The following is a 25382-nucleotide window of genomic DNA, read 5'->3' as shown; positions in this document are numbered from 1 at the left end:
ATAATCTCCATCCAGGTCTGTCAAATGATACCATCAAAAGAGCAAATTCCTTTTTGGGGTGAGTGTTTGGGCCCATGACACTTAGGTACTACCTCAAAAAGGAAACTTGAATCTGACTTCCAAAGGAAAAAAATCCAAAAACTAAGTTGTCACTCAAACGGAGTAAAAGAAAACCTACTGCTGGTGTCATTGTCGCTGAATGCACAGGCACAGAGCTATTAAAATGGAAATAAAAGTTGTACAATGTTAAAAAAACAAAAAACAAAAAAACACCACTGAGTAATAGACTATACTGAATATCCTTGAACTATTTGAAGCTTGTTAAGAAAAGCAGCTTGCACTAGGGCAAATGGTAACTAGACACCAAGATACTAGCTTGGGAGAGGAATGGGAGGTAAGTGGTAGGAGACTGGGGGTGGGTTGGGGGTGGGGGGCTCGCCAACCTGCAGCCTATTGGCCTCAGTGCTGACTTCCCAGTCCTGTTCCATTAGTGAAATTCACAGAGCTCTGCACTTGTAACCTGTGTACTTTTCTGTATGTCTGTGAATCTTCAATAAAGTTTACTGTTAAAGATTGCTTTATCATTGCTTGGGGAAAGGAATGGGAAGAGGCTTTTCATTGTGCAACCTTTGAGACCTTTTCAATTTTGAAACAGATAAATGTATTATTACATAAACTAACTGTCAAGGCCAGAGGTTGGCAAAGTACAGCCTGGAGACCAAATCTGACTTGATCCCTGTTTAGCTTTCTGGGTTTTAACTGGGATGTAATCAGCATACCCTGAAATTCAGTGGTTTTAGTATTTTTAGTATATTCACAAGATTGTACAACCCATATCACTATCAAACTAGAATATTCATCATCCCAAAGAGAAGCTCAAAACCCTTGGCAGTGACTCCTATTTCTCTCATGCCTCAGTCCCTGCCAATCACTAATTTGTTTTGTTTCTACGCATTTGCCTGTTCTGTACATTTAACATAAATGGAATTATACAAAATATAGCCTTTTGTGCCTGGCTTCACTTAGCACATGTTCAAGGTTCTCTACATTATAGAATGAATCAGTAGGTCACACTTTCTTATGGCTAATATTCCATTGTGTGGCTTCACATTTGTTTCCCAATCTACCACCTGGTGGCCATTTGCATTGCATTGTTGGCTACTATTAATGCTGCTATGAACATTCATGTACGTGTTTTTATGTGAACACGTTTTCCGTTCTCTTCAGTATTGTCCCACGAGTGCAATTTATGGGGCATATGCTAACTCTATGCTTAGCTGTTCATGGAATGGCCCAAGTATTTTCAGGTGCACCATTTTGTATCCTACTAGTAATGTCTGAGAGTTCCAAATCTTCCACATCTTCACCAACATTTGTCATATTCCACTTTCTGGAAATCCCAGCGGGTATATAGTGGTATCTCACTGTGATTTTGATTACATTTCCCCAATAACTAATGATATTGAGCATCTTTACATGTGCTCATTGGTTATTTGTATATCTTCTTTGAAGAAATGTCGATTCAAACCCTTTGCCCATTTTTCTTTAAAGATTTTTCATTTATGTATTCATGAGACACACACAGAGAGAGAGGAAGAGACATAGACAGTGGGAGAAGCAGGCTCCCTATGAGGAGCCCGATGCGGGACTCAATCCCAGGACCCCACGATCATGACCTGAGCCAAAGGCAGACGCTCAACGACTAAGCCACCCAGGTGCCGCCTTTGCCCATTTTTAAATAGGGTTATTTGTCTTTTTAGTGCTGAGTTGTAAAAGTTCTTTATATATTCTGGACATTAGACCCCTTATTAGATATAGGACTTACAAATACTTTCTCCATTCTGCGAGTCATCCTTTACTTTCTCAATATTGTCCTTTATTATTTTTTAAAGATTTTATTTATTTATTCATGAGAGACACACAGAGAGAGAGGGAGAGAGGCAGAAATATAGGCAGAGGGAGAAGCAGGCTCCATGCAGGGAGCCCAAAGCAGGGCTTGATCCCAGGACTCCAGGAAAATGCTCTGGACCGAAGGCAGGTGCTAAACTGCTGAGCCACCCAGGGATCCCCAATATTGTCCTTTAAAACATAAAACTTTATTTTTCTAAAAAGATTTTACTTATTTACTTTTGAGAGGGTGCAAGCAAGCCAGGCGAGGCACAGGGAATTTCAAGCGGACTCCACACTAAGCACAGTGCCTGACATGGGGCTCAATCTCATAACCCCAAGATCATTACCTGAGCCAAAATCAAGTGATGGACGCTCAACCAACTGAGCCACCCAGTTGCCCTCACGAAACTTTTATTCTGATGAAGTCCAATTTACCTATTTTTTTTTCCTTTGGTTACTTGTGCTTTTGGTGTCTGTAGAGAGAAAAGACACTCCTGTGTGTTTCCTCCACTCTCAATACTCCAACACTACTTCACATCTGACACCAGATTATGTGTGTTTACCACACATCAAGTAATTCTGCAACACCAGCTGAATATCCCACAATTTACCTTAATTGTGTGACTATTTACCTAGAGTTAGTGTCAGATCTTTTTTTAAAAATATTTTATTTATTTATTCATGAGACACAGAGAGAGAGAGAGAGGCAGAGACACAGGCAGAGGGAGAAGCAGGCCCTACTCAGGGAGCCCAACAGGAACTCAATCCCAGATCTCCAGGATCATGCCCTGGACTGAAGGTGACGCTAAACCCCTAAGCCACCCGGGCTGCCCTAGTGTCAGATCTTATAGGCTAAGGGCTGATTCACACAAGACTACACTACCCCAGGGCATGTGGGTCGATCAGTTGGTTGAGCACCTGACTCTTGATTTCATCTCAGGTCATGATCTTGAGGTCATGGGATCAAGATCCAAGTCTGGCTCCATGCTAGGTTGCAGAGGCCTGCTTGAGATTCAATCTCTCCCTCTGCCCCTCCCCCTCACTTTGTGCACATACATGCAAGCTCTCTCTCTTTCTCTCAAATAACTAAATAAAATCTTTATAAAATACAGCAGATTTAAATCTTTCTTTTTAAAATTTTTTTTCTTTTTTTCTTTAATTTTTTATTTATTTATGATAGTCACAGAGAGAGAGAGAGAGAGAGGTAGAGACACAGGCAGAGGGAGAAGCAGGCTCCATGCACCAGGAGCCCGACGTGGGATTCGATCCCGGGTCTCCAGGATCGCGCCCTGGGCCAAAGGCAGGCGCCAAACCGCTGCGCCACCCAGGGATCCCCTCTTTTTAAAATTTTTTTAAAGATATTATTTATTTATTCATGAGAGAGAGAGAGAGGCAGAGACACAGGCAGAGTGAGAAGCAGGCTCCATGCATGGGACTTGATCCCGGGTCTCCAGGATCACACCTTGGGCCAAAGGTGGCCCTAAACTGCTGAGCCACCCGGGCTGCCCAGATTTAAATCTTTCTTTAGTAAATTCAATACCTGGGCTTCTGCAGAGACAGTTTCTTTTTTTTTTTTTTTTTTTTAAGATTTTATTTATTCATGAGAAAGAGAGAGAGAGAGAGAGAGAGGCAGAAGCAGGCTCCATGCAGGGAGCCCGACATGGGACTCGAACCCGGGTCTCCAGGATCATACCCTGGGCTGAAGGCGGCGCTAAACCGCTGAGCCACCTGGGCTGCCCCAGAGACAGTTTCTATTGATTTTTTTTTTTCTGTGTATGGGCCAGATTTTCTGCTTTATTTGCCAGTCTCATAAAGATTTGTTGAACAACAGACATATTAAATAATATAACATGGTAACTCTAGAAATCACCTTCTTTCTCCTCCCCAGGGTCTGTTGTTGCTGCTGCTTGATGCTATTGTTTAATTATTTTTCTGAGTTACAAAATATCTACTAATTAGTCTCTGAACCAATTCTGTAAAGTTTGATCCTTTGTTGTGTATAGCCATTGGAATCTTTACTTGGTTAGCTTAGTGACCACTAAGGTCAGCTAATGATTGGACACATATTTCTTTTTTTTTTTTTTTAAGATTTTATTTATTTATTCATCAGACACACACAGAGAGAGAGAGAGAGAGAGAGAGGCAGAGACACAGGCAGAGGGAGAAGCAGGCTCCATGCAGGGAGCCCAATGTGGGACTTGATCCTGGGCTCCAGGATCATGCCCTGGGCTGAAGGCAGGCGCTAAACTGCTGAGCCACCCAGGGATCCCTGGACACATATTTTTTAAATACCTGGAACCAATACATCTCTTTAGTTTTTGCTGAGGGACTGTGTGAGTGTGTGTGCTGGGGCAGATCTTAAACACTCAACTAGGCAGTTTACAGCTCTGCCTTAGCCTTTACTTACTGTTTGTGCAGAGCCTGAAGGTGAGCCAGAGAAGAAAGCTTAGAGCATTCTCAGGTCTTTCTTAAATGCATGTGTACCACCTTACATATATGTGACCTTCAAATTTCAATATGAATGTCTCATTTCCTGTTAAGCATTTGAGTTAGTCTTTGCCCCATGTATTATCTATCACACAGTAATTGCCTGAAATTTTCTGACAAAACTCCCTGGTGAGAGGCTTTTAGACCCAGGGTGACTTCCAGGGTCAGGTCAAGTAAAAACAAATCTATGGAGTGGAGTCTTTCAGGAAACCACCAGACAGGTTACATAAAGACAGTTCTTGGAATGCCTGGGTGGCTCAGCAGTTGAGTGCCTTCTTCAGCTCAGGTCGTGATCCCGGGTTCCAGGGATGGAGTCCCATGTCGGGCTACCCAGAGGGAGCCTGCTTCTCCCTCTGCCTGCGTTTCTGCCTCTCTCTCTGTGTGTGTCTCTCATGAATAAAAAAGTAAAATACTTAAAAAAAAATTCTTTCAGCATGAGGCTTTGAAAGAGCTCCACTTCTGTTCTGCTCACTTCAGTACCAGAAATAAATGGGCTACTACTGAGCTGGCTGAGATGGAGAGGAAATTGTGGGGTAAGCTAAAATATCACAGGGTGCTTGGGTGGCTCAGTCAGTTAAGCATCTGCTTTCAGCTCAGGTCATGATCCCAGGGTCCTGGGATCAAGTCTACTTCTCCCTGTGCCCCTCCTCCCTGCTTGTGCTCAAATAAATAAATAAATAAATAAATAAATAAATATTTTTTAAAAATTTATTTATTTGACAGAGGGAGATAGAGTACAGGCAGAAGGAGCAGCAGGCAAACGGACAGGAAGAAGCAGTCTGAGCTTCTCCCGATGAGGAACCCAATGAGGGGTTAGATCACAGAACCTGAGCTGAAGGCAGATGCTTAACTGCCTGAGCCACCCAGGTATCCCTCCCCCCAAAAAATCTTTAAAATATATAAATTAAATACCACAGGCAGGGTGCCTGGGTGGCGCAGTTGGTTAGGTGTCAGACTCTTGGTTTTGGCTCAAGTCATGATCTCAGGATCCTGAGATCAAGCCCCAAGTCAGGCTCAGAAGAGTCTGCTTGAGATTCTCTCTCCTTCTCGCTCTGCCCCTCCTGTTCATGTACTCCCTCTTTCTCTCTCTCTCAAACAAATACATACATCTTTAGGGGGAAAAAAAACCCACCACCGGATTCACTACTTTAACCAAGATTCAGTTGTTTTTCTTGAATAAAGGGTCTTCAGATTGCTGCAAACTTTTGGTTAATTTTTAGAATTCCAAAAAAGTTAATTCTGACAATTTTGACCAGTTTTTTGGTTGCATTTATGGAAGGGAGATTTTTTTTATTTTTATTTTTTAAAGATTATTTATTTATTTATTTATTTATTTATTTATTTATTCATGAGAGACAGAGACAGAGAGAGAGAGAGAGAGAGGCAGAGACACAAGCAGAGAGAGAAGCAGGCTCCATGCCAGGAGCTCGACGCAGGACTTGATCCCGGACTCCAGGATCGCACCCTGGGCCAAAGGCAGGCACCAAACCACTGAGCCACCCAGGGATCCCCAGATTTTTTAAAAATATTTTATTTATTTATTCACGAGAAACACAGAGAGAGAGAAAGAGAGAGAGAGAGGCAGAGGCACAGGCAGAGGGAAAAGGAGGCTCCACGCAGGGAGCCCGACATGGGACTCAATCCCAGGTCCCCAGGATCAGGCTCTGGACCGAAGCCGATGCCAAACCACTGAGCCACATGGGCTGCCCTGGAAAGAATATTTTCAAATACACTTGCTCCACTATTTCTGCTGACATCATTTTGGATGTCACACCTGTTTATGTAAATGAACTTCACTGGAGCACAGCCATCTGCATTCATTCACCTACTGCCCATAGTGGCTTTCAGGTTATCACAGCAGAGACAAGTACAGAAACCAAGGGGCCTGCAAAGCCTAAAATATGTACTTTACTCAGAAAAGCTTGCGACCCTTCGTGTATATCCTATGCAGTCAGGTCCTGCTCCCTTCATCACGTCACTCTTGCTCTTGTCACAGCATTTTCAGGGTCTTTGCACAGGATGTTTCCTCAGCCTGAGCTGCTTTGCCTCCAAATCCTCACATGGTCAGCCCTTTATCATTTACCTTCACAGTCACTGCCTCACAAACCCCTTTCTCTGCCACCCTTTTTAAACTACCCCTAACCACCCACTTTCTCTATATTATCCTGTTTCATTTTCTCTGGAGCTCTTGTTGAGTGAAATGATCTATATTTATCATCCGTCTCTTTCTCTAGAACATATGCTCTGTGATGGCTAAGAAACTTTCTTAATCCATGCTGCTGGCATCTTGCCTGGACTGCTGCAACAGCCACCTAATGGCTGTCCTGGCCACCCTTGCCTCCCTATAGTCCATTCCCCACAGAGTGGACTGAAAGGTCCTTTTAAAACAAGTCAGGTCACTCCATTCTCATTTCCACTCACTCAGAGTAGAGAACAGGATCCTTGTAACCACTTATAAGTCCCTACAAAATCTGGTATCCACTAGCCCTCTATCCTATCACCTACCACTCTCCTCCTTCCTCCTTCGCTCCCCCTAAACTCCATGCTGCACTCTGAATATGCCCGACATGCCCTCTCTTCAGAGCCTCTGCCCCTGCTGTTTGCTCCCCTACCCATGGCTAGTTCTTTCTCATAAAAGCCCCGCTCAAATGTCACCACGTCAGAGGGGCCTTCTCATACTTACCCTAGCTAAAGGCAGACCCACACGCACATTACTCTTTTATCCTTATTCTATTTTCTTTTTTTGGCACTTACTACCACCTTTATTTGTGTGTTCATTTATTGTCTGTCTCCTCAAATAGAATGCAGGCTGCAGGAAGGAGCTTGATCTAGCTGGTTTATTACTATATCCCCAAAATGCAGAACAGCTCTTGGCAAAAAAAAAAAAAAAAAAAAAAAAGGCATTCAATGAATACTTCTTGAATGGATGTAAGACTTTACCATGTTATAGATTTAGAACCCTGATTCCAACACTCATTTTATAATTTTCTCCCTTTCTTAGAAAAAAGATAAGTCATCCTTTATTAAATAACAGTTAAATGTCAAAATTATACAAATTCTAACAAATGGAAAATGTAATGTTTGCAAAGTTCTTGTAAGAAATTTTGTAGCTCAGAAATTATCATGATTTCTTTTTTTTTTAAAGATTTATTAATTTACTTTAGGGAAAGAGCATGAGGGTATGGGCAGAGGGAGAGAGAGGCAGAGAGAAGCAAACTCCCCCTGAGCATGGAGCCCCAACACCCGGCTCAATCTCCATCTCATGACCCTGAGATCATGACCTGAACCGAAATCAAGAGTTGGACTCTTAACTGAATGAGCCACCCAGGCGCCCCTAGGAATTATGATTTCTTGCTGGTTGATGCTGGTATTAGCAAATAAAGAGGTGCCTACTCACTGAAACCTGTTTCAAATCAGATAAAAGGACAATGGCTACACCCAACCTTGTGATACTAGTAGAGTAAGAGATGTCAGAATGAGCCTCACAAAGGTTCACCCAACATTCTCATGGACCACCAGGAGACATTCGAGATCTGCCTCTAGAACTATGTACACACGAGTCCAAAATTATCACAAAAAAGTCTGAGTAGTGCATTTCACCAACATAAGACAGTAGTTAGTGTGAATGATAGCTGAACCCTGTCTAGCACTGTCCTGGACAGAGAATAAAGGAGGCAGGAGGAGAAGGAAAAAAAAAAACCCTTTTCATGATCTCTGTGTTCCTTAATGTCATATATTGTGTCTCTTTGCTTAATTTTTTTAAAAATTTTATTTATTTATTCATGATAGACATAGAGGCAGAGAGAGAGAGAGAGACAGAGACACAGGCAGAGGGAGAAGCAGGCTCCATGCCAGGAGCCTGACGCGGGACTCGATCCCAGGACTCCCGGATGATGCCTTAGGCCAAAGGCAGGCGCTAAACCACTGAGCCACCCAAGGATCCCCCTCTTTGCTTAATTTAAAAGGGGGAAAGGGATAGAGGAAGGAAGGGAGCGAGAGAGAGAAAGAGACAGAGACAAGCCCACCCTCAAGATAGACCTGGGCAAGAGAAGAAAGCTACCACTAATCAGAGAAACTAACCCTTACTGAGACATCGATAGTGTCAGGGATTCTAAGTGGTTCAGATAAACCCATTTCAGTTTAAGATTTCATTTTGTTGGGATGCCTGGGTGGCTCAGTGGTTGAGTGTCTGCCTTCAGCTCAGGTTGTGATCCTGGGGTCCTGGGATCGAGTTCCACATAGGGCTCCGCCAGGGAACTTGCTTTTCCCTCTGCCTATGTCTCTGCCTCTCTCTGTGTGTCTCTCATGCATAAACAAATAAAACCTTTAAATTTTTTTCATTTTGTTTTTTCTCCCCTTTGACCCTCAGAATAACCCTCTGAGAGCAGCTACCATCATTTGACCACAACAGCTCTGAGAGGTGGGAGTGGATAAATGCCAGGGAGGGACTAGAATCTGGGTCTCCTCCCCCGACTCCCCAACACAAGACCAACAGGCAGGCGGGACTGTGACGGGTGTGTCCCAGCGGGAATCACCTGTGGCTGAGATGAACTTGTTGTAGTTCTCATAGACCAGGGTCTGCATGTCGCTGTCCAGAGCCCGGATCTGTCGCACCATGTCTGTCTCACTGTCCATCAGCTGGGCCAGGGGGCATTCCCGACGCAGCTGGAGGAAATCCAAGTGGTAGTGCTCAGGGCAGGGGCATTCATGTCCCTCAGGCCTGCCCCTACCTGGTAGGCTTTGGGTGCAAGAAAGCTCTCATCCCACTCCTGGCAGAGATACTAGACAAAGAGCCTATCAGTGCCATAGGTCAGGAGTTACTAGATTCGACTCTATTTGGGGTTTGTCAGCCTTTGAAACGCTCAGATTCAGCCACCGCCCACCCCTAAGCCTGTCAACGCCTGGGCCACGCCCCACGCCCCGGCCTATCAGAACATCAGCCCAGGACATCACGCACCCCGCACCTGCTCCTGCCTGTCCAAATCTGCCCACGCCCCCTTAGACTCCAGCTCGGCCCCTGCTTCCTGCCCTAGGGTCATCTGGTTTTTAGGAACCCCTGCGTCCCTCACCCCCGCAGCAAACTCGAAGGCATGATCTGGGGGGTGCGATGTGTCCGGGGCCTGGTTCTCCCCAACACACAAACACACACCTTGTCCAGGTACACTTCCGGGTCGAAGTGTGCCCCGTTGAGATCCGTCGGGTCCAGGGGGTCCGACCCTGCGGGGCGCCCCGCGCTCTCCCCCTCCGAGAGACCGTAGTAAAGCTTCAGCATCCCGTGCGCCTTCCGCCGACGCTCCGGGGCCTCCGCCTCGGGCCCCTCCGGAGAGTCCCCAGGTCCAGACCCCGAGCCAGGCCCAGCGGCTGCAGCCGCCATCGCTCCAACTGCAGCCCACGGGTGTGAGCCTGGGAAAAGAATTGGGAGGAGGCACTTCCGGGAGCCATAAAGTTCTTGTTGAAACGTGGCAGTCCTTCAGCTGAAAGGTCCCCCTGCAACCCTGGGTCCTTGGGAACTAGCGTTCCCCCGTACCTTTCCTCCCAGAGCGGAAGAGGTTCCGGGAGAGCCCTGGGTTCCCGCAGCCTCCCGAGCAGATTGAGAAGAACTCGTCTCGTGCTTCCCTCCCAGAAGGAAGGCGGGTCCTGGCTCCTAACCCCGCACCCCCGCAGGCAGAGGCCCCCGGAATATGTCTCTGGAGGCAGTGTCCCCCATTCCTACTACACGGGTGCAGACTTCACAAGAGGCTGCGGGGGAGCTACGAGGTTAGATGCACGCACAGTGCGGGCGGGGCCTCTAGCAGTTTCCCCGCCCGTCCTCTGACACCGGTCAGAACTGCCTTCAGACCCTGGGCTCCCCCAGTCCTAGCCTCTTTAAGGAAAAAAAAAAGGTCCCCAAGCACTTTAAGATACTTGCTTAGAAGACCGACTTGGCAGATCTTCAGCAACCCGTGGGATGTGCTGGGGGGCGGGGGCTGGGTGGAGATGATGAGGGTTGTTCTCAGGTTTCCGATTTCAACAAAATGCAATTAATTGTTCACCACGGTGCAGTGCTTAAGAGGACAGATAATGACGTTCAAGTATAGATACGATGAGTTTTAATAGAGAAAACGACTTTATCGACATGGTCCTTGAAACATTACTTGTGATGGGCTGGCGGCTGGGCGGGGCGGGGTGGGGGGTGTTGGAATGGAAACCACCGTGTTTAAAGATTCTTTGGCTGGGGTGCGGCAGGCCAAACACATCCCACCACGTGTTTTCATTTGGCCTGTGAGCTAAGACTGGTGTGTTTGTTTTTTTTTGTTGTTGTTGTTTGTTTTCATTTTAAAATGGTTAAAAAATAAGAATGGCATTTCATGATGTGAAAATTATGTAAAATTCATATAATCAGAGTAGATCTTAAAAGTGCTCATCAGGAGAAAAAATAATTTGTAACATTAATAATTTGTATAGTGACAGATGTTAGACTTCCTTGTGATCATTTTGAAATATATACAAATACCAAATCATTACCTTGTACCCTTAAAAACATTGGAATATGTCTATCTCAATTTAAAAGATGATTTTCATAAAATCAAATGAGAATTATATGAAATATTCCAGTGTCTATAGTTTTATTTGAACACAGCCATGCACATTTGTTTACATCTTATCTGTGCCTGCTTTTGCACTACAACAGAAGTGTTGAGTAGTTGCAACAGAGACCTTATGGCTGACACCTAAAACATTTACCATGAAGAATAGTTGGCTGACTGCTGAAATCTGTGTTGAAAGATCTCATCTATGTTAAGAAGGATGTTTAGAGGCTGTTTAAAAAATAGTGTCAGCTGATGATGCTATAATCTCAAAAAAAAATGAGTATAAAGATTTAGATCTACTCCAAGTCTATACACTTAAAAAAAAAGTTGCAGAATAATGGTTAAGAAAAATTATTCAAAATTTGGAAATAAGACCAAGAGTGTAGGCCACTTGGGTGGCTCAGCGGTTGAACATCTGCCTTGGGCTCAGGTTGTGATCCTGGCCTCTGCCTATGTCTCTGCCTCTTTCTGTGTTTCTCATGAATAAATAAAATCTTTAAGAAAAAAACAAACAAAAAAACCCGAGTGTAGCATGTTCTGCTAATGCCACACTGAGGCTTGTTTTACAAGCCTATCCAAGGATTATTTAATTACCCACAGGAATGAACATTTGATATTGCTATTTACCATTATGTGTTCAGATGCTGATATTACAAGTAGATATTGTCCAGGAGATATACAAAACATTTATATCCAGCAGAAAAAGTAACTTCAAAAGTTCTATTTATCGTCCTGTAGGATATCAAGCAGTTTTGTGTCTAACCTAGAATCATATTTTGACATTGCCCTTTATTTTTCTTTAAAGATTTTATTTACTTGAAAGTGAGAGACCATGAAAGGGAGAGTGAGAGCACAGGAGAGGGAGAAGCAGACTCCCCGAACAAAGAGCCAATGCAGGGCTCAATCCCAGGAACCTGGGATCATGACCTGAGCCAAAGGTAGCCGCCTGACTGAGCCACATAGGCACACCAACATTCCTCTCTAAAGGAATGCTTATCAATATCCAAGTCCCCAAGATACCTTATCACCTTACTGAGGGGGAACTCCTCACTGATAGGTTAATACATCTTAGGTACATGTTCATTCCAGACCTAGCATCATATTAACTTTTTGAAAGTTACACTTTGACAACACATATGGTGTGGTTCTCCATGATGCTTTTTAAAATTATACATGTATATGTACAGGTAGGTATATGAGGTTTCAGTAAGAAGGGATCCAAAAGATGCCCACTCACTAAACTGTTGAGGGGTACCTCTGTGAGGTAGGTAGGAGGCGGGCAGGTCATTGTCTTTTCCTCTGTATGCTTGTGTATTATGCAAATCTTTTACAAGAACATAGTCATGCACTACTTGGGTAATTTTTAACTGGTTTTGAGCCAGAAGCCCTAATGTATAAAATTTCATTTGTATTCACATGAGAATGGAGATGGAAACAATGGTTTTAACATTTGGCCAACAAGTGGGCATTGGGGGTCACTACTGTAATGTGTCAGGATGGGGGTCTGAGGGACTGTTGTGATTAATGACACTGGGCAGCAAGCATGGATGTGGCAGGAGACTTTGGGTCTTGGCTGGACCCTGAACCTAACTTCCGAGGCAGGCAGATAGGAAGGAGGTCTTGGAGGTGGCTAAGTTCAAGCTGTCCTTCTTTTTACTCTAGTTCCTGGGAGTTTCCATGTCCCTCCATTACCATTTCTGCCCATTTTTCTGGATGATACTGCTGAGGATCCTAGTTTTCACCTCTTCCACGTACAGAGGAAATGTTTTCTTGTTGCTTATGAGTGTCCCTGCCCAATCACAGCCTCGGGTAGAACTGGATCTTTGTCTCAATACTCACTCCCTCAGGGGGATCCCTGGGTGGCTCAGCAGTTTAGAGCCTGCCTTTGGCCCAGGGTGTGATCCTGGAGACCCGGGATCGAGTCCCATATCGGGCTCCCTGCATGGAGCCTGCTTCTCCCTCTGCCTGTGTCTCTGCCTCTCTCATGAATAAAAAAAATCTTAAAAAAAAAAAAAAAATCTTAAAAAAAAAAAAAAAAACCCTCACTCCCTCATTCAATGGCTTAGTGCCTGGGCTGACGCTCCTTCTCTGTACCTCAAACTTGTGTGCAATATAGGACTCATGCCACCAGCTTAGCCTGGGAACTCTTGGAAAGGACAGAGGTGATGGATGTGAAAGTCCTGAGTGCTTGAAGGTGATAGAGAGGGGAAAGCTGGCCAGCATCACGTCTTAGAACATGTGAGGGAGGATGGAAAAGCCAGTTGCTCTCTGGGCCGTGCCTAGAGAGGGCATGGGGAAGGTCCCAGGACAGCTGTGGCCATGCTCTTATCTCCCTCTTAGGGAATGGAGCAAATATTTAGAGCTTACAATTCAGCACAGGCCTCCCTTGTACTGGGAATGCCCTCCAGCTACACATCCGGGCCTAGTCTCTTGCTGGCCTAAGATTTGCTGTGGATCTAGGATGTGCTCTACCACTTTTCTGAGCCCCAGCTCTGTAGAAGAAATATGTCCACAGTGCCTCCTCTGTGGAATTGTCAAGAGGACTCAGTGAGAAGATAATGCACAAGACCACAAAGTGTGCAGGCAGGATAAGGGACACTATCCCTTCATCGACACTCCTGCTGGTCTGTACCTTTAGCCCTCCAACCTTTGATAATTTGGAACTCCCCCAGCCACCCATGAACCACTCCTGTATTGGCTGGAACCAGACTGTATTCTAGAATCTTGTCCCCTCCAATGTCCTCATGGTTCTAGCATCCCACCACTATTCTAGACTGTACGCTCTAGAAGTAGAGGGGTCAGTTGCTTCTCCTAAATAGTCTTGGCTTGGTCAAGTTCCACTGGCTCACTTGAGTCTATGCTCTTGCCAGGATGCGGTGGCGGGACAGACTGGCTGTGCTCTTCTTCCCCCAAGGCATGGTTCTCAGTGCTGCCGCACTGATGCTCTTCTTTATACACCTTGGCGTCTTTGCCAGTGATGTGCACAACTTCTGCGTCACCCACCACTATGATCGCATGAGTTTCCACTACACTGTTGTCCTGATGGTAGACTGGGGCCAGGACTCAAGGGCTGGTTGGGGGAGGCCCAGGGGTTGATGGAAACCCCGCTGTTGTCTCAGGGGGCCACTCTCCCCCTGGATGGGGCCTACAGTTCTCCCAGGTGATCAGCATCTGCTGGGCTGCCATGGGGTCACTCTATGCTGAGATGACAGATGACAAGTTTTTTCGGTGCTTTGCCCTGACCATCCTAAGTGAGTAGGGGAGGGGGATGTATTAAGGGCGGAGGAGGGAACTTTGGATCCGTGAGACATAGCAAAGAACAAACCGGGAATGCTGATGGGGGCTCTCTCCTTTGCCCAGTGCTAAATGGAGCCATGTTCTTCAACCGCCTGTCCCTTGAGTTTCTGGCCATCCAGTACCGGGAGGAGAACCACTGAAGTCTGAGGACCAGGCTGACAAGGGGGAAGGAAAAGGAGGCTTCGGTGTTTTAATAAAGTCTGTCGTTTATTTCCACCTGTCATCTCCTTCATGGGGAGGAGGGTGGGAGGCTGGAGACCCATAGTAAGCAGGTCAAGACAAATGTTTGACCTGCAGGGGCCCCAGGCCCAGCCAGCAGTCATTCTAGTGGACTTGACTGGGCCTGGGATCTTAGTGTCTTAGGCTTGAAGAAGAGGAGCAGGAAAAAAGCCTCCAGACCTCCCTACCTCAGGTCCCCAGGTCCTAGGCTGGCCTAGCTACAAGCAAAGGCTCAGGAGGGACCCACACGGATGTGCGGGTTCATAAGCGGGTCCAGGTTAGGATCGCTGTCAGCGGCAGCTCGGCCCAGGCGAGACATGAGTGCAAGGAGAGCCAGGAAGCCCAGAAGCCCCAGGAGCAGCAGCAGCCCTGCCCGCTGGAGCAGGGTCAGCGGCCGCTTACGAGACCCAGCCCGGCTCCTGGGGGGATGAGGGGAAAGTCAGGTCAGGTTCCCAATCCCTGATGACTCCTTGTCCTGGAGAGGAACCCCAGATATTAACACTCGTCTCATCTTCTGGCCCAGGGGCCACCATTACTGAGTCTTGTTCCTTCAAGTGTGCAGGGTCACCCCTGCACCTGCTTGTTACACAGGGGACCATGCAGCTCAAACCAGCTGAGCCAAAACTGCTCTGGAAACTAGAATGTGTCAGGCTTGGTAGCCACTAGGGTCAGGTGGTGTCAGAGCAGGAAGGGACCTCAAAAAGCCCAAACTCAAGCCTCAGATACCCAGTAGGTGAGGAAATAGCTCCACAGTGGAGCAGACCTGGGACTTCTAAAGCTGAGCTGAGGCCTCTCTGCACAGCCCAACACCAGATACTACCATTACCCAGAGAAGCCCCTCTTATCATGCAATCACCATGCCCAGGGCCTCTGGCTCTCACTTCCTCTCCTCCCTCCTTCCTGGCATTTGGCCCCACCTGACCCTGTGTACCTGAGCAGCTGGGCCAGCCACCCCAGGGCAGGCCGGCGACGGTACTTGTCTTCATCACAGTCCCCATGCAGGCCTGGTGAACGGTCATCGTCCCGCGTGTCATACACCTTCCTGGGGGCCGAGGCTGCAGGGGCAGAGCCACCAGTATCCACAGGCTCAGAGAAACTGGCCTGTAGCAGGGTGGGGAGTGGGGAGGGCAGGAGGTCCTTGCCCTCTTAACCTGACAAAACATCTCAGGATCATGGGGAAGGTAATGACTATGTTAGTGAAGAGGGCAGCCACCCAGTGGGCCTCTGGAACCCCAAGCCCCCTCCATATAAGTCACTCCACTCCCTTTCCATCCTCTTCCAGACTGGAAAACTCCTTGGCTCACCATGAGTCAAGGGCTCAGGATTGCCCATGTGGATCACTGTGTGCTGCTCAGGCCGGCTCGGGGAAGCAGGGGGCCGGGGGGCTTGGCTGTAGAAGGATGGGACAGCAGAGGCGCTGGCTACCTCCTCCTGTTCAGGGCTACCATTAGCTGTGGCAAGAAGAGAGCTGTCAGCAGAGCAGGGAAGCAAGGCCCCAAGGGCAGTGCAGACCACTACCTACCATTAAAGCTAGACCAGTCAGAGAAGTCAGAGGTGTTGAGGGGCTCAGGTTCCGGGCTCACCACTTCATCGATCTGGAGGAAGGAACCTGTGTCACCAGCCTGCTCAATGCTGTCCCTACCCACCCATCTGGCCCAAGTGGGACCCAGGGCAGACGGTCAGTCAAGACACACAGATTCTCACCAGAGGAAGGCCCAGTCCTGCCCGGGCCCAGTTGACCATGGCCAGCTTCTCTCTCAGTGTGGAAGCAACAGGGCCAGCCAGGTTGGTTGGGGGGAAGATGGGGCCACTGCAGATGGGGCACTGGTAGCCAGCAGGAGCTGTGTTACGGGGTAGCTGGGCGGCACGTTCATTGAGGCAGGCCCAGTGGAAGAGATCTTAGGGCCAATGAAATAGGGGAGGAGAGGCATGAGGAATAAGATATGTAGGATCTCTAGCCTGGCAACAACCCCCAGTCTGCTATGTGGATGTATGTATATGCACACATGTGAGCTCATAGCCTTCTCCTTCCTGTCCTCACTCAGGTCCATTTTATCAGTGTTCCCTAAGATTTCAGCCTTCTTGGCCACCACTACCCGACTCAGTCAAGGGAGATGCTACCAAGATCCCTACTTCTCCCTGGGGTAGTAGGGATGGGAAGAAATGCCAGTGACCCTTAAAGTGAGTCTTCTCTGAACATCCACTTATCACAAGCTCCTCAGGCTAACAGCTAATCAGGAGCAGTTTCATAAGTTCCTAGACACACACAAGTACACGTATGCATGTACACACCCACACCCATGGACACAAATGTATACACACAATAAAACACAAGTACCATCCCTGTATCTACACTTGTAGGCACACTAACTCCCACACAGAAGCTTTTATACAATCACATTTGCTAAAACTCAAGCACCATAACCCAAGCGTTGTCCTATAACCCCACAACACACCTGTGTTCATACTTCACACGTTTACCCATTCACTCATGTGCAGATACTAAGGAACACATTAACACACATAAAGTAAAAAAAAAAGCTGAGCCTAAGCCTCTTACTTCAGTCAGGTCAAGGTCATGATACATATGACTAACTTCTTTTAGCTAGTTACTGTGGGAAACTCCCTTCCTCTCTGTTTAGTTGGAATGAATAATAGATCCCAGATGTCTGAAAGCCTCATGCCTTCAGCTCCCTGCTGGTCCAGCCAGCTACTGCTCACAGGCCAAATGATACAAGTTTGATTGGCTCTCACTCAACCCTGTAAATGGGCAGGTAAGAAAGTAGGAGTTTTAATTTTTAGGGAAAAACACTGAGGCCTAGAAAGGGAAAATGACTTGCCTCAGCTCACACATCAGGTAAATAACACAGCAGGACTAGAATTTGGGGTTCCAGCCTCCCAAGCCTGGGGAGGTCTCCATTGCCCTGCTGCTTAGAGAGGATGTGGAAACTGGTCACGAAGCTGGGCAGGCCTCACCGTAACAGACAAGGCGGGTGGTCTCCCGGTTGGCCAGGGGTGTGCTGCAGAGGCGGCAATTCGGGTTGTAGTCGCTATCTTGAAGCCACTGCAGATAGGACTGGACGATGCACTGGAGTGGGAGACAGAGGTCACAACGGGGGCCCAGCTGCTTCTTTTTCTCTCATCACAAACAAGAATCATACTTTCGTTTGTTCAATCAATAAACATTTATTGAGCACGCAGTGTGCCAGAGTCTGTCTTAAGTGCTGGGGATAGAGCCGAGAACAAAAGAAACCAAGTTCCCGCCCTCCTGGAGCTTCCATTCCAACCCCAGGGCCTTCTCGGAGTTGGAGAAAACCGATACTGCCGGCCCACCCACTGCCCTGCTTCGCCCCTCCCCTGAAGCCCCACCTTGGCGTGATTGGCTACCAGGCAGTGCTCGCAGACGTTGACCCGGTGTTCGAAGCAAAAGAGATTGGTCACCTTCCTCTTGGGGCACTTGCAAAGTCCCATATTCGACCCTGAAGAAGGGGTCTGAGTTGAGAGAGCCAGCTTCCGGTGTCCGCCACTATGAACTCACAAGCCCAGATCGTCTCCACTCCTAAATCCCCTAAACACCTCTCATAATCGCCCCAACCCCTAATTCCTGCCCACCGCCCTTCGACATTCCGGGCCACGCCTCCTGAACGAATTCCGCCTCCAGTGACCCCCCATTTCTCCTGGATCCCGCCCCCGGCCAGGTCCCTCCACCAGCGAGTCTCCGATACCACCGGCCCCGCCCCCAGGGGCTCCACCTGAGCCCCACCCCCTCCAAGCCCCGCCCCCTGCTTCAACACAGACCCCCCCCCGCCCCCCCCCCCGTGTTACCGATCGACCGCCTCACCGGTCCCGACGGGCGCGAGCGCTGGTCCGAGGCGCGGAAGGACAGACACTGCGCTTAGCCGTGCTCCCGCTCTGCGCGCTCTACCTCGGGCCGCTCCGATTATCCCTCCGCTGCCACGTCTCTTCCGGGTGCGGCGCCCACTGATGACGTAAGTGGACCGCTGACCCCGCCCCTGCAGACGCTACGCGCGAGACGGATGGTAAACGGAGCACGGCGTCCCTCCCGCCTTGCGTCATTTCCGCTTCCTCCAGGCAGGGCGGGTAATTCGAACGTTTCAGTCTCTGTGATCCCTCTGGGTTGGCGCGAGTCCCGGCGGCGGAGGCGGCGGCGGAGGTCGAGATCAAGGCTAGCATGTCCGAAAGGCGAACACGGTCCGGAGGGGCCACACGGCACTCCGGTGAGCCGAAGGCGCGCGGGAGCCTGGGGCCGAGCCGTTTGAGGGATGGAGTCCCACGAGGAGGCCCTCCCCCCCACCCACGGCTCTAAGAGGCTCATTCCGCCGTTAAGGAGCTTGTTTGGGAACCTTCTCTCGCTCTCTCCTGAATCTCTTCTCTAGACTCTGAGGCCTAGAGTCTTACCCTTACCTCCTAACTTTTTTCTCTGCCCAGGGTCCAGGACTTCATCTCCTACTCAGTCTCTGCGGAGGTCCCAGCGGAAATCAGGCCCTAATCTCCCGAGCACCCTCCCTGAAATCTGGCCCAAGGTGAGTCCTGCTTTTTCAGCTTCTGTCCCGGGGGCCGCTGGGGACTAATGTGGAGCTCATATTCACTGTTCTTTTCCAGGCTCCCCATGCGGCTCCAGTCAGAAAGCCCATCGTGTTGAAGAAGATCGTAGCCCATTCTGTAGAGGTGAGGACTGAGAGAGGGGTTGTGGGTTGGGAGCCAAAATTGCGGATGAGTCTTTGATCAGTTATTATTGTCTCCACAGATCCCATCTATCCACACGCCTCGAAGGAGCCCAAGGGTGAGTTCATTTTCTTTCGTCGGCTCAGTGGAGTGGAATCCAGGGCACTCTCGAGATGGGGCAGGATATACTGGCTGCTCACATCTGCCCAGGGAGCTGTTTTGAGGTACAAATCTTCCTGCACTTAGGACAGGGTTACTTTCTGATAAAACTGTCATGAATTGAACACGTAGTATGTCAAAAATGCAATTAATGCGCCGAATCTATCAAACGTCGTACTTTAGATTATCATGCCTTAAACGTGTTCGGCACAGTTGTATGAGCGTATAGTTAAATTATCTGATTCAAAGCCTATCCATAATGAGAAATTGAATACCACTTAATTTATCAAATACTGTACTGAAAACGAACGACAGAATGGTTGTAAATTTGTCAGTTGTTTCCCCACGTGATGGCATGACTGACTGGGAGCTGCAGCTTGCTGCCCCTGCCAGCATCATAAGAGAGGATCTTATCACATTTCACTAGCCTGGGAAAAGATCAAAATTCGAAGTGCGATTTCTATGGAGTGCATATCAATTTTGCACCGTCATAACAGAAAAATCTTAAGTCAGACCCTCTAAGTTGGGAAGCATCTGTATTTTGAAACAGTTTGCCTTTGGACAGCTATGTGCATGGCCAGTTTTGCTCACTCCCTGTGGATTTCATACGTTTAGGTCTTGATGTCCTGATATTCTCTGCTTTTTTTTTTGCTTTTTTTTTTTTTTTTTAAGATTGTATTTATTCCTGAGACCCACACAGAGACAGAGGCATAGGCAGAGGGAGAAGCAGGCTCCCTGCAGTGAGTCTGATGCGGGACTTGATCCCAGGATCCCCGGGATCACAACCTGAGCCAAAGGCAGACATTCAACCACTGAGCCACCCAGCCATCTCTCTACCATTTTCCTAAGAGCTGAGCCGGGTCCAAAGTATTCCTTCTTTCTAGCCTATCTCCTCAATTTGTAAGCACAGGTTGTTGTAAGAGGAGTATGGCATTTTTACTATCTTAGCAGAAGTTACTGAGGATGTTTTACGATCAGGAAACCTCGGCCTGAAGATACAAGTGAGAAATGCTAGCTGCCTGTTAGGAGCACATGGCGCTTATGATCAAATGGGGAGAAAGACAGATGAGCAAGTGATAATAGCACACCGTGCTGAGGACTGCGGTAAGAAAAGTACTAGGTGATGGGGCACCTGGGTTGCTTGATTAAGTGTCTGCCTTCAGCTCAGATCATGGTCCCAGAGTCCTGGGATCCAGCCCTACCTCTTGGCTCTGCTCGGTGGAGAGTCTACTCCTTTTCCTTCTTCCTCTATCTGCCATTTCCCCTTGTGTACTCACTCATTCTTTCTCAAATCTTAAAAAAAGAAAGCACTAGAGATTATGAAGGCACCTAACCCAAACCAAGTGGCCCTAGAGCTGTTTCACAGAAAAAGAAATGTTTCAACTGAGTCTTTCTAAAGACAAGTAGTAATGTTTGGGCAAAGGAAGCTGTGTTTTCAGAGACCTTGAATTCACAAAGAAAATCTCAAGGTTTGGAGAATGTCAGTTTGTTCGGTGTGTCCGTGGCAGATCTTGCTAGGTGATGGAGCATGCTAAGCCAGAGCCATTCCTGATGAGGCATGAAAGCCTTGGCACTGTGGGAGCCTTTGAGGAGTCTCCAGCAAGGTAGTCACTAAGGTGTGCTTGAGTGCTTCAGAAACAGCACTCTGGGGTCTGCGTGGAGACAGGGATGGGAAAAGCCTGCTGGGGACTCCTAGACCAGGTAGGAAGACTTAACAGGAGTCCTGTAGTGAGATGGTGGAGGCCTAAAGTAAGGTGAGGGCAGAGTGATGCTCTGCCCCTCATCTCACCACATGACCTTCCCATCACACAGTTCTCAGCTGAAAAGACGCCTCCTAGAAGCCTTCCCTGACCACTGTACCCTGTCACTATCCTGTTTCTCTTTGTAGTTCTCTTTAGGCCTTCTCAATACTCTGAATATTTGCTTGTTGTCTTGAGGGCAGGGACTTCTGCCTCCCCGTGGCAATCATTCTTGTTGGTTAAATGGTAGATTGATGACATTGAACAAAAAGAGCTGCAAGGACTTGCATGACTGCTTGCCATGGGGGATGGGGAAGCTGTAGTCAGAGCTAACCTCCATTTTGTTCAGCGTCTCTTTTACTAGGAATTGTTACCAAGACTCAGATTTCCAGTGCTTGTAGCCAGGAAGGGTCTCTCTTGATAACAAACAACTCCTTACAACTCCTTCTCTCAGACCACAGGAGTGACTGAATTTGTCCCATTTCCTACCCTTGCTTGGCTGCCAGAAAGCCCAGTGCCAAGTTTTGTTACAAGAATTCAGTGAGCATCAAACACCAGCTGCATGCAGGGCTCTGAAGGCTCAGGCTGTAGGCAGGGGCAGCCAGACAGATGAAGACCCCTGCTTTCAAGAAGCTCCTGTTTAGTTGGGTGACCACTGAGCAAGTCAGAATCAGACAGCGATGGTAGCTGTACGAGGGAGGTGGTTGTGGCAGAAGCAAAGAGCAGCACCAGAGGGGCTGCTCTATTCTGCAGTGAGAATGGTTTCTCTGAGGAAGCAGCATTTGAGCTGAGAGTGTAATTTTAAGGAGCCAACACGTGAACGGCTTCATATACATCCCAGATTAGGCCTTTCCCCATTCACAACCTTGCCATGGCTCCCTGGGTCTCCGCAAGGGTCTACTTGGGCTTCCACTTACAGTGTCCTACAAAAGGCCCTATTGCAGCTCCCACTATGTCTCGAACCCCATCTTCATTTCCTCTCCTCCCTGTCTCTCACCTGGCCACACTGGCTTTGTTTCTTTACCTTTCCAGGCATACCTTCATCTCAGGACTTTTGCCCCTTCTGTCCCCTCTGCCTACAACACTTGGCCTCTGTGATGCTCCTTCCCTCACCTCCTTCAAGTTCTAGTTCAAGATGTCCCCTCAGACCTATGTTGACCTTCACATACTTAAAATCCCAATCCACACACACACAAAAAAAATCCCAGTTCACACCCAGTACTCTCTTGTTCTGTTGTTTTTTTTCCCCCAAAGTGTTTAATACTTGTAACATGCTACATGATTTTTTCATGTTTTACCCCGTGAGAATGGAAGGTCCCATGAAGACGGGGGGCTTTCTCTGTTTTATTGCCTGCTGCCTATTGTTTTCTGAGCGCTTGTAAAGTACCTGGAACAGGTGGCCAGGAAGTACTGACTGAGTGGACGGGCATGTTAGGAACAGCGTTGTCAGCTGTGTGGCATTTGGACCACGGAGGACACACATGGTAGCAGGAAGAGCAGTCAGGAGCTTGACCTGGTCCAGATGACCTGTGATTGTGGCTCAGGTCAGTCAGCAGGGGCGGCTAGATCCTCACTTTGTTGGAGACAGAGCTGACTACAAGGGGTGAGATGCCTTCTTGACCTTACAAAAGTAGACTCAGAAACAATGGCAGATTCTTCTTTTCTTCCCCACCTTAAATCTTTCCCAGGATCTGATTTATTTGATCTCTTTTCCTTTTAAAAGTATCCTACAGGGGACGCCTGGGTGGCACAGTGGTTGAGCATCTGCCTTTGGCTCAGGGTGTGATCCCAGGGTCCTGGGATCGAGTACTGTATCGGGCTCCCCGCAGGTAACCTGCTACTCCCTCTGCCTGTGTCTCTGCCTCTCATGAATAAATAAATAAAAAAAAAATTTTTTTTTTTAAGTGTCCTATGGGTCTTTCCACCCTGTATCTCCTCAGACCTCTCTGGAAGTAAATAAGACGGCTAACTAACAAGGAGGCCTTCTCTCTTCTGTCCTTGTACAGATTGCTTTTTTCTTGGAGAAGGAAAACAACCCTCCCACCAAGGAGCCTGCTAGGGAGAATCTCTTCAAGTCATGTAGCATCCCTGTCACCCCCACCACCACTCCTGTGCTGTACCCCGTGAATGTTGAGTCTAATTCCAGGGAAGAAGACCTGGATGCCAGAGACTTGGAAATGTCTAAGAAAGTCAGGAGATCCTATAGCCGACTGGAGACCTTCAGCTCTGCCTCCACCTCCACCCCAGGCCGCCGGTCTTGCTTTGGTTTCGAAGGGCTGTTGGGGTCAGAAGACTTGGCCAGAGTCTCACCTGTGGTGTATTCCAAGCTAACCGAAGTCCCCAAGGTGAAGCCGTGGGCCCCAGATACAACTCTCCCTGGAATCTCCCCACCAGTTGTGAAGGAGAAGCGAAAGAAGAGAAAGGTGCCAGAGATCCTGGTGAGTGAGGGGCAGGGCTTGGGTCTGCTGTTGCACCAGGTGTGCTGGGAGACCACCAGGCCTTAGGCCAGCCTGGGGCTCAGTGCCCGCAGGGTCAGGGTACACGTGCCCTGGGCAGCATGCTCCCTTCCTCCCTCACCTGCCCCCCATTCTTCTCCCCCTAGAAATCGGAGCTGGATGAGTGGGCTGCAGCCATGAATGCGGAGTTTGAAGCTGCTGAGCAGTTTGATCTCTTGGTTGAATGAGATGTCAATGTCAGGGGGTATCCCTGACCATCCTCTCCTCTCTCCTGTACATAGCTCCTCCTACTCATGGAGAAGACACTTGGGGTCCTCTCTCCTGGCCTTATTACCTGTATCTATGCTGCTGCTGCATGAGGCCTATATTCCTCTGAGGGTTGTGTGGTGGTAGCAGCCGTCTCAGGATGTGGGGCTCTCCAGGCCTGGCCATGCCCTGAAGTCCTATGTTTGGTCCTGTGACCCACCAGCCTCTCCCTGCCTCCCAGAGGAACCTCTTCATTTTCCAGCTGGGCTGCCCACTAGGGAGTAGGATTGCTTGCAAAGCTGCAGGAAAGAGCTTGGGATTGCTGGTGAGAAGGGGCCTGGGCCGTTTTTGGGAAATGTAGCTGCTCTGTACCAACTCCAGAAACGAGCACCGAGGCAAGGCATCCACAGGCATTCCCTGCTGAGTTTTCTTCCACTGGAGGCCTAGTTCCCAGCCATGGAGCCCATCTGTGTAAAGAGGCTTGGGTTCCCTGTTAGATTCTGTAGATGGTCCAGGAGAGAATTTGTGGGTTGGGTAGAGTTCTATTTGCAGGAAGATGCTGGACACTATAATACAGAATTTTATGTTTTGAAGAAAAAAAGAGAAGCCGTGCTTAGGTCAGACCAGAAGCATTTACTCCGAGAAGGTGGGTTTTATTTCTCTGCTCTGCTGTTGAGATGTTCAGTTAGATGCCAGGCTGGTGTAGCACTGGCTGTTTGGGGCCAAAAGGGTGCCAGAAACTGAGGCCCGGGGCTCTGGACAAGACACCTGCACAGGGCTGAGTAGGGGGCTATGGCAAGAGGTGCCCTTCATCCTTTGCACCTATATTTTATCTTACAAAATAAAGTACACAGAGTCTTCTCCACTCTAGAGGGAAAACAGGGTTGAAAGGTCCTACTCCTGGAGTCCTGCTAGTTTTGCAGCTACACTCATGAAGTTCTGGAAGATGCTCTTCACTTGCCAAGAAGGGGCAAGAGTTTTAGCTTTCTTAGTGTCTTCTCACATGAGAACACTGAGAAGATGTGAGGAGCAGATGGGGGGGGTGTTGTTTAATTGTTTCTGGGGAACCCTACCCCCTTGTTTTTCTTTTTGTCAATACTAGTAAAAATCATGCTCTCAAAGGCTGCCCTAGCACCACTTTGGCCATATCTCATGCAGGTGCATCTTTTGACGTTTACGGGGTCAGCGCAGTAGAGGCTAAGGAGTGTGGTGGGGCAAGTGGGTGGCAAAATGTCTGGGAAGATGCACTCATGCTTGGGTAGGGGACTGGATGCACCAGTGCAGGCCTGGTGGGCACTAATGAAGCCCTTACAAGGCCCGGGGGTCCCGGGGCTCCTGGTCAATGCTTCGTGCTTGGTCAGGCTCTGTGAGCAAGCCCCTTGCCAGGGCAGGCCCAGGTGTTCCAGAGCTGGACAGCAGAAGAATTCTTGTCCTCACTGGCTAGTGGGGCAGAACGCCCGGGAAGGGTCCCAGTCGGGCAGTCGGAGAGTAGCCAGGTGGTGTGGAGTTGATGGCATTATTGCAAATCCTCTCTTTCCCTGAAAAATTAAGACTGTGGAGGAAAATTAAGACTGTTTAAGGAAAAATTGTTGCTTGAATTAAAAAAAAAAATCTGAATAAAAAGTTTTTGCTTA

At 48.2% G+C, this 25382-nt stretch overlaps 4 protein-coding genes across 11 annotated transcripts in view; 2 read left to right on the top strand and 2 right to left on the bottom strand.

The window, feature by feature from the left end:
- The window catches only part of VPS51 (VPS51 subunit of GARP complex), a 22463-nt gene extending 12214 nt beyond the window's left edge, over nt 1-10249 (bottom strand). For 2 of the 6 annotated variants that reach the window (XM_072758387.1, XM_072758388.1), the window contains exons 1-2: nt 9527-9870; nt 8913-9042 (exon numbers count right to left, since the gene is read on the bottom strand). In XM_072758387.1, the coding sequence (XP_072614488.1) occupies nt 8913-9042; nt 9527-9751 (355 nt within the window). In that variant the 5' untranslated portion in view covers nt 9752-9870. Of the gene's footprint in view, nt 1-8912; nt 9043-9526; nt 9871-9904 lie in introns of those variants that run through there. The other 4 variants (XM_026004469.2, XM_072758389.1, XM_026004470.2 and 1 more) reach the window with 4 other exon arrangements.
- Nucleotides 9997-14490, top strand: TMEM262 (transmembrane protein 262). 2 transcript variants are annotated; one of them, XM_026004477.2, is made up of 3 exons: nt 13731-13991; nt 14098-14197; nt 14307-14490. In XM_026004477.2, the coding sequence occupies exons 1-3, from the start codon at nt 13818-13820 to the stop codon at nt 14381-14383; spliced, it is 351 nt and encodes a 116-aa protein (XP_025860262.1). In that variant the 5' UTR covers nt 13731-13817; the 3' UTR covers nt 14384-14490. The 2 variants fall into 2 exon arrangements, 1 of the variants encoding a protein (XP_025860262.1); XR_003235848.2 differs by lacking the exons at nt 13731-13991; nt 14098-14197 and adding an exon at nt 9997-10134 and having other exon boundaries at nt 14307-14435.
- On the bottom strand, nt 14430-18477 carry ZFPL1 (zinc finger protein like 1). Of its 2 annotated transcripts, none has more exons than XM_026004476.2 (8): nt 18288-18477; nt 17832-17941; nt 17439-17550; nt 16167-16360; nt 15985-16057; nt 15767-15913; nt 15394-15517; nt 14430-14881 (listed from the first exon to the last, which is right to left on the bottom strand). In XM_026004476.2, the coding sequence occupies exons 2-8, from the start codon at nt 17931-17933 to the stop codon at nt 14695-14697; spliced, it is 939 nt and encodes a 312-aa protein (XP_025860261.1). In that variant the 5' UTR covers nt 17934-17941; nt 18288-18477; the 3' UTR covers nt 14430-14694. The 2 variants fall into 2 exon arrangements, with proteins under 2 accessions (XP_025860261.1, XP_025860259.1); XM_026004474.2 differs by having other exon boundaries at nt 18304-18471.
- On the top strand, nt 18423-25382 carry CDCA5 (cell division cycle associated 5). Its single transcript, XM_026004478.2, has 6 exons — nt 18423-18700; nt 18912-19006; nt 19086-19151; nt 19231-19266; nt 23053-23484; nt 23649-25382. Exons 1-6 carry the CDS (start codon nt 18655-18657, stop codon nt 23727-23729), a joined length of 756 nt encoding a protein of 251 aa, XP_025860263.1. The 5' UTR covers nt 18423-18654; the 3' UTR covers nt 23730-25382.

Source organism: Vulpes vulpes, chromosome 5 (assembly GCF_048418805.1).
Source record: "Vulpes vulpes isolate BD-2025 chromosome 5, VulVul3, whole genome shotgun sequence".
Lineage (NCBI taxonomy): Eukaryota > Metazoa > Chordata > Mammalia > Carnivora > Canidae > Vulpes > Vulpes vulpes.
The sequence above is the reverse complement of the archived record's forward strand: the minus strand, read 5'-3'. Positions and strand labels throughout refer to the sequence as shown.

Bases quoted from the DNA above. Each gene is read 5' to 3' on its own strand.
- TMEM262 (XM_026004477.2), top strand. From the start codon at position 13,818: ATGCGGTGGCGGGACAGACTGGCTGTGCTCTTCTTCCCCCAAGGCATG. The intron at 13,992-14,097 runs GTAGACTGGGGC...TGGGGCCTACAG, and splicing joins ACTACACTGTTGTCCTGATG to TTCTCCCAGGTGATCAGCAT. The intron at 14,198-14,306 runs GTGAGTAGGGGA...TCCTTTGCCCAG, and splicing joins CTTTGCCCTGACCATCCTAA to TGCTAAATGGAGCCATGTTC.
- ZFPL1 (XM_026004476.2), bottom strand. From the start codon at position 17,933: ATGGGACTTTGCAAGTGCCCCAAGAGGAAGGTGACCAATCTCTTTTGC. The intron at 17,551-17,831 runs GTGGGGCTTCAG...CTCCCACTCCAG, and splicing joins TGGTAGCCAATCACGCCAAG to TGCATCGTCCAGTCCTATCT. The intron at 15,518-15,766 runs GTGAGCCAAGGA...CTGCCCCTGCAG, and splicing joins TCCTGAGCCCTTGACTCATG to CCTCGGCCCCCAGGAAGGTG.
- CDCA5 (XM_026004478.2), top strand. From the start codon at position 18,655: ATGTCCGAAAGGCGAACACGGTCCGGAGGGGCCACACGGCACTCCG. The intron at 19,007-19,085 runs GTGAGTCCTGCT...GTTCTTTTCCAG, and splicing joins TCCCTGAAATCTGGCCCAAG to GCTCCCCATGCGGCTCCAGT. The intron at 23,485-23,648 runs GTGAGTGAGGGG...TTCTCCCCCTAG, and splicing joins GAAAGGTGCCAGAGATCCTG to AAATCGGAGCTGGATGAGTG.